The 8,502-nt window shown below is 37.7% G+C and overlaps 2 protein-coding genes across 4 annotated transcripts in view; one reads left to right on the forward strand and one right to left on the reverse strand.

Annotated features, from left to right (window-relative positions):
• The window catches only part of Nep2 (M13 family metallopeptidase neprilysin 2), an 18,947-nt gene extending 12,682 nt beyond the window's left edge, over nucleotides 1-6,265 (forward strand). Inside the window, exons 2-10 of one of the 2 annotated variants that reach the window (XM_026814936.1) lie at nucleotides 365-513; nucleotides 2,360-2,497; nucleotides 2,563-2,808; nucleotides 3,094-3,305; nucleotides 3,412-3,588; nucleotides 3,895-4,389; nucleotides 4,472-4,763; nucleotides 4,852-5,102; nucleotides 5,583-6,265. In XM_026814936.1, the coding sequence (XP_026670737.1) occupies nucleotides 365-513; nucleotides 2,360-2,497; nucleotides 2,563-2,808; nucleotides 3,094-3,305; nucleotides 3,412-3,588; nucleotides 3,895-4,389; nucleotides 4,472-4,763; nucleotides 4,852-5,102; nucleotides 5,583-5,921 (2,299 nt within the window). In that variant the 3' untranslated portion in view covers nucleotides 5,922-6,265. The remainder of the gene's footprint in view (nucleotides 1-364; nucleotides 514-2,359; nucleotides 2,498-2,562; nucleotides 2,809-3,093; nucleotides 3,306-3,411; nucleotides 3,589-3,894; nucleotides 4,390-4,471; nucleotides 4,764-4,851; nucleotides 5,103-5,582) is intronic. The other variant, XM_018027295.2, reaches the window with a different exon arrangement.
• Nucleotides 6,266-7,124: 859 nt separating this feature from the next.
• eIF3g1 (eukaryotic translation initiation factor 3 subunit g1) overlaps nucleotides 7,125-8,502 on the reverse strand; it is a 3,113-nt gene continuing 1,735 nt past the window's right edge. Inside the window, exons 2-3 of one of the 2 annotated variants that reach the window (XM_018027298.2) lie at nucleotides 8,003-8,464; nucleotides 7,125-7,927 (exon numbers count right to left, since the gene is read on the reverse strand). In XM_018027298.2, the coding sequence (XP_017882787.1) occupies nucleotides 7,515-7,927; nucleotides 8,003-8,447 (858 nt within the window). In that variant the 5' untranslated portion in view covers nucleotides 8,448-8,464 and the 3' untranslated portion in view covers nucleotides 7,125-7,514. The remainder of the gene's footprint in view (nucleotides 7,928-8,002; nucleotides 8,465-8,502) is intronic. The other variant, XM_018027300.2, reaches the window with a different exon arrangement.

Raw genomic sequence — 8,502 nt, forward strand, 5'->3', positions numbered from 1 at the left:
AACTTAAACAATAAAAAGAAACACACGAAGTTTTGCACGAAGTGTTTCGTATAAAATAGCTGAGAAGCACTACTCAGTTTCGTTCGAATTTTCTTTGCATTTCGTTCGCTTTTATGAAGCATGAAACGATAAAAATTATAGTTATCATCACTGCTTATGGAATTTAATCGTATTATATTCTCTCTCGTTGCAAATCGTATTTTCTTCAGTATAAAGCTCAAGGTCGGACCATTAACGCCGAACAATTCTGATGAATTTTATGATATTTACGAAACGACTTTCGCGAGCTTTAAAGAATTTATTAATCCTCTTCAAGGACGTGCATATGCGTGCGAATTTTAATAGATATTATTTTTTATTTCAGAAATCCAACATGGTGGAAGAGGCGATCGACCCTGGAGCGCGGTTTAACAGTGATTGCAGTCTGCGGGATCCTCGCATGCATCGCGCTGGCTGTTGCACTTGGCGTTCTAGCCGCGAATCCTCCATCCTGCACCGCGCCGTCCAGAAAAGGTAAGACAATTCCAAACACTTACGTATGAAAATAATTATACTATACATGGACTATAATAGTATCAATGATCTGCATTAATAGTGTCGTTTCACGATGAATCACACGCTCATATGTATAATTTTCATGCTTTGTCAAGCTTAAAAATGTGACGCTTAATATCCGCGTTGATCAACGAACACGACTATTACATTATAATTTATTCCAATTAAACCAACGGATTTGCAACGACGACAATTATCTCCTTTGAAACGTCAGCCACTTCCACGCGATTACTATCGCGAATATTACTAAAATTACGCAATCACAATCTTACTGTTACACCGGGAGGAACAAACGGAGGAACGTAAAAACCGGTTTCCTGCCAATAGTCCACAAATTCCCATACAGCTTGAAAAAAACTCGTTCGTGTTTCGCAGGTTTATTACATTTTTTTCTCTCCATCGTTTCTTGTTCTCTTTTCGTTTTAACTTGAAAGAAATCGGCGGAAGCGTTTCGTGATCGTCTCGCGAGGGAACAGTTCGATAACGGTTCATCGGTTACGTCGAAAAAAGTTGGTAAGAAAAAATTGGAGATGCGTGAAAGCCAGCCGAACGGGGTTAAAATCGTGTAGTCGTAAACTCCATTGATAGCCGGCGGCCTGTTTCCTTATGCCGATTTATGACTTCTGCGGGTCCATAATTAATGCAAAGACGATAAAACGTATAAACATTTTGTAATTCTTACATACATTGCCGTTGTATCGTCTCCTTGCAAATGATATGTAATCGGTTATTCAAGTCATCAATCATAAATGAATACGAATTCGCTTGGTAATTTAATTATCTAAACGTAGTACGTAATACGTGATCCTCGAAGGACACCGTTTTATTTTTATCTCACAAAATTCTCTGTATTTTCACAAAAACTGCTATTTTATGGAAGTATTGCAAATTTCACGAATTTATGTATATAAAATCGTTTCCAGTTTATTTCACATCCATTATAGGAATCGATAAAGTCTCTGACCGATCTAAAACGCGTAATTTGACGTCAGAAAATCATGACGTCAATAAAAGTGCGTCGATTCTGACGCATCGGGGTAAACGATCGTTGTTTTGACGATTACTCACCCGATCGTTCTTGATCGTCCGTAACTGTGGAAGAATAATAGGAAGAACTCAATTTGTATATTTTTCGTTCGACCCCCCGGGTGGCATCATAAAAGAGCCGACTATTGAATCATCCGAATATTTTTACGGATCATCACCAAACAATCGTGCTTTAAGAACTAATCATCTCGTAGGCTCGGTGGCGCCAGCGAAATGTTTCTTTTTGTTTTTCACGAATCGACGCGAACTCGATTCAGTCGGATAAACCCACCGTCGAGGCCTCAACTTTTCCCCATCGTTGAATAGTAAACAGGTGAACACTCGCCCATCGGGGCCTTTCATTGTTCCCCTAGTAAAAAGGCAATTTGATGCGGCTAACAAGAATGAATGAATAACGATGAATAAGCTTGCGATTTTAAATGAATTCGCGTTGATTGATCCTTTCTAGCGTAGGGAAGTCGCACACGTTTCAATGCATCAAAAGCTAACTACAATTTTGACGTCGTTGCACCAAGTCACATGTACGGTTTCATTCATCTCGAATGATTCACAACTACTTTGAAATTAAGTTAAAAATAAAATTATACTAAATTACAGATAAATATTTTTCGTTACATACGTGTATTCAATTTCATGTACATTGACAGTATTACATATTGTCACAGCTTGAATGGTCCTCATTACTAACAATTATTAATATCATTGTCTTGCCTTGTTTTTGTCTTGCACGTGCATCTGCATCTGTACACGAACGTAGAGCCTGTTAACTCAGAGGGATTACCGTCCACAGCCGATGCGTTGGGCGGATATGAGAACAAAAAGAACACGCAAGTCTTCGATAAAGGACCCTTTTGCGAAGAAGGCGTATGCTACACGCCAGAATGCATTCACACGGGTTAGTAATAATTTCAGTAGGAAAAGGAAAATTATTACAACATGTAATAAACCAGGAAATTCCAGCCTCCAGATTATTGACGAACATGGACCTCGAGGTAGAGCCCTGTGACGATTTCTACGATTTTGCTTGCGGTGGTTTCCTGAAGTCTACTACTATTCCGGATGACAAGACTAGCGTAAATACGTTCACTGGAATCAGCGATGATTTGCAGAAACAATTAAGGATCAGTATTGAAGAAAAGAGTTCACCAGATGAGCCGAAACCGTTTAGGCTCGTGAAGAATTTGTACAAAGCTTGCATGAACAAGAGTGAGTAATGCATCTCCCATTTAATATCTTTAATATCTTCTTGCGATAAAAGAAAGTAGCTGTTATTAGACTGCGAATATGCAAATTCTTGTTTTTATAAATGGGATTAAAAAAAGAAACATAATCATTCGTTTTCTCCAGTAAATATTATAAATTGGATATTCTGTATTTATTTACGTATTACTGAATACTGTCTTCCTTTAAATTATTTACAATTCCTATTAATTTATGAACATCCGCAGTTTATCTATTACGTGTTCTTGAAGAATATCAATTTCTTCCTAGCGCTTATCGAGCAACAAGGTTTAGATCCTCTGTTAAACATTTTACGAAAACTCGGTGGTTGGCCTGTACTGGAAGGCGGCCAGTGGAACGAAGACGCATTTAATTGGAAGGAATCGGTTTACAAATTCCGTGAGATGGGCTACTCGGTTGATTACTTCATCGATTTTAGCATTGGCGTTGATTTGAAAAACAGCACGAAGCGTATAATCGATGTAAGTGTGAAGAGAACAGTATTGCGTAAAGTCGTCGAAATTCAGCCTGTCGAAATTACGTAAAATCGCCCAGAAATTAAGCTAAGAGTATAAACATTTATTGCAGTTGGATCAAGCATCTCTTGGACTGTCGCGTGAATATCTGTCGAAAGGTTTCGATGACAAAATTGTGCAAGCATATTATAATTACATGGTTGATATCGCAGTCATTCTGGGAGCTAATAAGACAGACGCAATGTCAGAATTAAAGGAGTCATTGGAGTTTGAGATGAATCTTGCCAATGTAAGCCAAACTTTATTTTCCTTCACGCTGTAAATTAAAGAAATTTTATCCTCTTATAAAAGATCTTCCAATTTCTATTCACTAGCGTATCTTTCTGTAATTTTATTTTAGAATTATATAAAAATAAGCCAATAAATAGAAATTTATATATTATCCTAAAATTATAAGAAAATAAGCCACAGAATTTTGTACATCATCATAAAAAATAGGGCAGTGTGTAGGAATTGTGACGGGAACAGAAATTGGGATATTTACTTTAATTATTTTTAAATTAATGATTGACAAACGAGGATCATTGTTATATAGATCTCTCTGCCAAACGAAAAGCGTCGGAACGCCACCCTCCTTTACAACCCTATGACAGTACAAGAGTTATCAAACAACTATCCCAGCGTTCCATGGAAAGAATACTTCAACACCCTTCTCGCACCCAACATCCAAGTTGACGAAAATGAAGTTGTGATCGTTAGCGTTCCCAGTTACATCACGAACTTGGAGAAGCTGTTGGATTCTACTCCGAAAAGGGTGCAAGCTAACTACGTGATGTGGAGAGCGGCCGCTTCCTCCGTCAGCTATCTCACGGACGACATTCGGAAGAGACAGTTGCAATACTCTACAGCGTTGAGTGGTAGAACAGAAAGAGAGTCTAGATGGAAGGAGTGCACCGATACAGTTTCCGGTAGTTTGGCCATAAGTGTCGGCGCTATGTACGTAAGGAAATACTTCAAAGAAGATGCGAAGAAGAACGCAGTCGAAATGGTGGCTGACATCAGAGAAGAATTTACGAAGATATTGAAAAAGGTACATTCTCTTAAATTGTTTTATACAAAAATTAATTATTTTGGCTAATAGGTTTTTGATAATTTTTTCAAATATTTCCCAGGTCGATTGGATGGACGATGAGACGAGGAAAAGTGCTCTAAAGAAAGCAGCCAGCATGTCCAGCCACATTGCCTACCCGGACGAATTACTGGATGACAAAAAGCTCGAAGAGTTTTATGAAAAACTAGAACTAACTACTGACAATTACCTGGAAGGTATTCTAAATTTAACTTTGTTCGGAGTAGAGTATTCCTTCAGTAAACTGAGGAAACCCGTAAATAAGAGCGACTGGGTGACTCACGGAAGGCCTGCTATCGTCAATGCTTTTTACTCGTCGATCGAAAACAGTATTCGTAAGTATGTGACTTCGGAAAATCAGATAGAGCAGTCATTTATAGATAAAAAATTAACGGATACGAAACCATTTTTACATTCTTACAGAATTCCCTGCGGGCATTTTACAAGGCGCTTTCTTCAGCAACGACCGTCCGAGGTACATGAATTACGGAGCAATTGGTTTCGTGATTGGTCATGAAATAACGCACGGGTTCGATGATCAAGGCAGACAATTTGACAAAGATGGGAATCTGGTCGACTGGTGGGCGCCCCAAACGAAGGAGAATTATTTAGAAAGAGCGGAGTGTATCATTCACCAGTATGGCAATTATACCGTCGAAGATGTTGGCCTGAATGTAAGTTTTTTTTAATCTTATCATTTCTCCTACTTTCCTTTTTCCCTTTTTGTCTCCTGTTTGTTCTCTTCTCTCGTTTACGCCAATACAAATATTTGTTGGATAGTCTCTTTAAAGATAATCTAAAAATTTCATTTACTTAATTGGATACGCTCATTTACGTAAGCTTTATCTGGTCTCGGTGCGTGCAGTAGGTGACGTGAATGGTCTTCAATGATAACCGGATATCGAAAAAGAAACGCTAATTTTTTATCCAAAGAGGTCAAACTCGTGCGTGTCACACATTTGTGAGTTTGTGAGTTAAGTTTCAGATAATTGCTGGAATAAATATAGAGGTCTTAGTTTGCCTAAATATTTAGTGAGATACTTTGACGGAAAGGAACGGATTTCGTTTTAACCGAAACAATTCCCATACCCTTAATTTGAAAAACATTTCACGTGTAAAAAGTGTTTGAAACGTTCTTTCGTTTTTCGTTACAGTTAAATGGTATTAATACTCAAGGTGAGAACATCGCCGACAATGGTGGGATAAAGGAGGCATATTTAGCGTATCAAGAATGGGTCAAGCGAAACCATGCAGAAGCGAAATTGCCAGGTCTACCGTACACCCCGGAACAACTGTTCTGGATTAGCGCGGCGAACACCTGGTGCAGCAAATACCGACCGGAAGCAATGAAGCTTCGCATTACAACCGGTTTTCACAGTCCTGGCAAATTCCGTGTCCTTGGTCCTCTGTCGAACATGGAAGAATTCGCCAAGGATTTCAATTGCCCCGTTGGCTCAAAGATGAATCCTGAAAAGAAATGCTCCGTTTGGTAAACGATTAGCGATGAGAAAAACGGAGAGACAGCGAGTAACGTAATTACGAATCGACGAAACTTCTCTTCTTATTAAAGAAGAACGGTTTGCAGTCGATATTTTTCTCTGCATATAGCTTCTCGTTAAGAACGACGATCTTGATACGATTAAGGGAAGTTGCAATTACGAGTAAGTTGAACCATGTTTTAATGGGTCGTTGTGGATGCTGACGGAATTCGGTTAACAGTGATGGTGCTGCGACGATAGTGGGACTGATCGAATTTAAAGAGACAAAAGTGCTCAGAGAAATAAATCAGTAAACGGTACATATTGCTGACACAGAATAAATCTTTTTTTATAAGAGAGAAGTCTAAGTATTGTAAATAAAGAAACGGCGAGCAGTGAGACGACGCGTCATAACTATTTAAAAGTTTTCTATAAATTCTAGAAAGTCGTATATTATTGTAGGTTCAATCGTTAGAAGGAAAGCAATGATAACGAGCATATATATAAACTGTGATGATTTCGTAGGAATCGACAATAAAATAGTAAAAACGATCTTTCGATTCAAAGCTGTACGATGACGCGCAAACGGAAACATTATAGGATTATATTGTTAAACATATTTTCAAATGATACAGTTTTCTGAATGCATATTTAAAAAAAGAAGTTAATACGTGTTTCTTTACTATATGTATGGTATTCGTTAGGCTCCGTTGAGCAGTGTAAGGTTGTTAATTAGAGTTACCATTTGGAAGTATGTACTTAGGCGGTCTAGGATTAATTGCAGTTCTTAACTTACACGTGACGATGAACATCTGTGTGGTTACTTTTGTACTATCTTATTTTATTTTATTTTCACTTTATATTTGTGTATCACTTAGGATTTAATTTGTATTGTAATTTCGTTACTTCTTAATTTGAATCACAATTGTACCGCATAGAAATCTAACATCTAGATCTGCGATATTCATATTTATTACAATATACTGTATTGAGTTTAAGGTAAATGTATTCAGTGTATTTGTTGACTACAATATTTTAATATGAAAGTATTAAAAACAAGTTTCACTTTAAATTTGACAATTTAATTTTTTTCGTAAAAATACTGACAGTATAAATACTTCCTCTAATAATTATTTCTTGCTCCTATTCAATTATCTACGAAAACAAAAATCTTAAAAATACCCATTTGGAATAGAGTTCAAATAAATCAGTATACAATTTTGTGGTGTATGATTTACTTTTAATTGAAAAGATATTAGGAATAAAAATTACATTTGATATATTATTTTTTACAGTAGCATATGCAGATGTCTTGATTGAAAATGACAGAGAATCGTGGCACTATGAAACAAAGTTAGTTTACAATTAGACATACCAGTCATCCGATTCGAAGTCTCGCACATAATTTTGTCAAATTATAGCTCGTTCAAAAAAAGGTTTCAGATAAAATTGACTCTGTTTCGATATACATGTTCTTATGAAACAGAGGCAATTTTATCTGAAACATTTGTGGAGACTCGTCTTTGCTTCTATAGTTGTAATTAAACAGTTATAAATTTCCTACAAAACTTCGTGCTGTTGAATCCACGTAATTGCATCATTACATTTTTAATTACTTTGTTGTTGAGGCTTCGACCAGTCCACATTCAGGATAAGATGATCATAACCATAGCCATTTAGAGTAGCAATAGCTTTAGTAGCTTCCCCTCTGTATTTGAAATGCACGTACGCGAATCCTTTGCAAAGATTGGTCTGTTTATCCTTAGCAAGATAAAACTTGAGAACAGATCCGAATGGCTTGACAAGCTCATCCAGATCTGCATCTGTTGTACTCTCTGATAAATTAGAGATACGAATGGCCGTGGTGTCGTCGCGTCTTTGCATTTGCATAGAATCTCCGCGTTTACTGCCACCATCGCGCATACCGGGCGGTACGTATTTACTGCCTTGAGGTTTCAGCTCTGTCATCGCTCCAGGAGCACCAGTAGTAGCAGCTGGTTTCTTGTCGTCCGGTACTTTTCCTATAAATTACATCACACATTGAGAAACGTTAAGCACTTCTTTTAAAATGTTAATATGGTAGTAGTAGAACGTACCTCCTGCGAGGACTGTGTCTTTGTAAGGACACTTCGTGGTCCAATGGTCTCCATTACAATTACGACACTTGACTTGGCCTTTGTCTCCCATATTCTTTAGTTTGTCGAGATTATCCTCTTCGACCTTATTCTCTTCTTCTTTACTGGATATGAACTGCATGAAAACGTCTTCCCCACCAACCGTGGTGGCAGGATTTGGCCCTGGTCTGTCATCAGCAGAGTCCCCAAATTTAGCCCAATTTTTGCGGGCTGCTATCGTCTTAGAAACTACACGTCTTTCAATCTTGTATGTACGGACCACCTTAACCTTCTTATTATCCTGATTGTACTTGTACTCCGTAAGAATTTTAAAACCATTTTCGTAAGATTCTGATGGCGGAGGCAATGCTCCTCCTTCTTCTTCTACCTCATCTGCCCAACTGGACTTCACTTCTGCTACAGGCATGTCTGTAATTCACATGAGTAGTACAAAGGAAGACCATTAATGATACTCTTTAACG

Source organism: Ceratina calcarata, unplaced genomic scaffold (genome assembly GCF_001652005.2).
Source record: "Ceratina calcarata isolate Rehan_Ccalc_2016 unplaced genomic scaffold, ASM165200v1 scaffold419.2, whole genome shotgun sequence".
Classification (NCBI taxonomy): domain Eukaryota; kingdom Metazoa; phylum Arthropoda; class Insecta; order Hymenoptera; family Apidae; genus Ceratina; species Ceratina calcarata.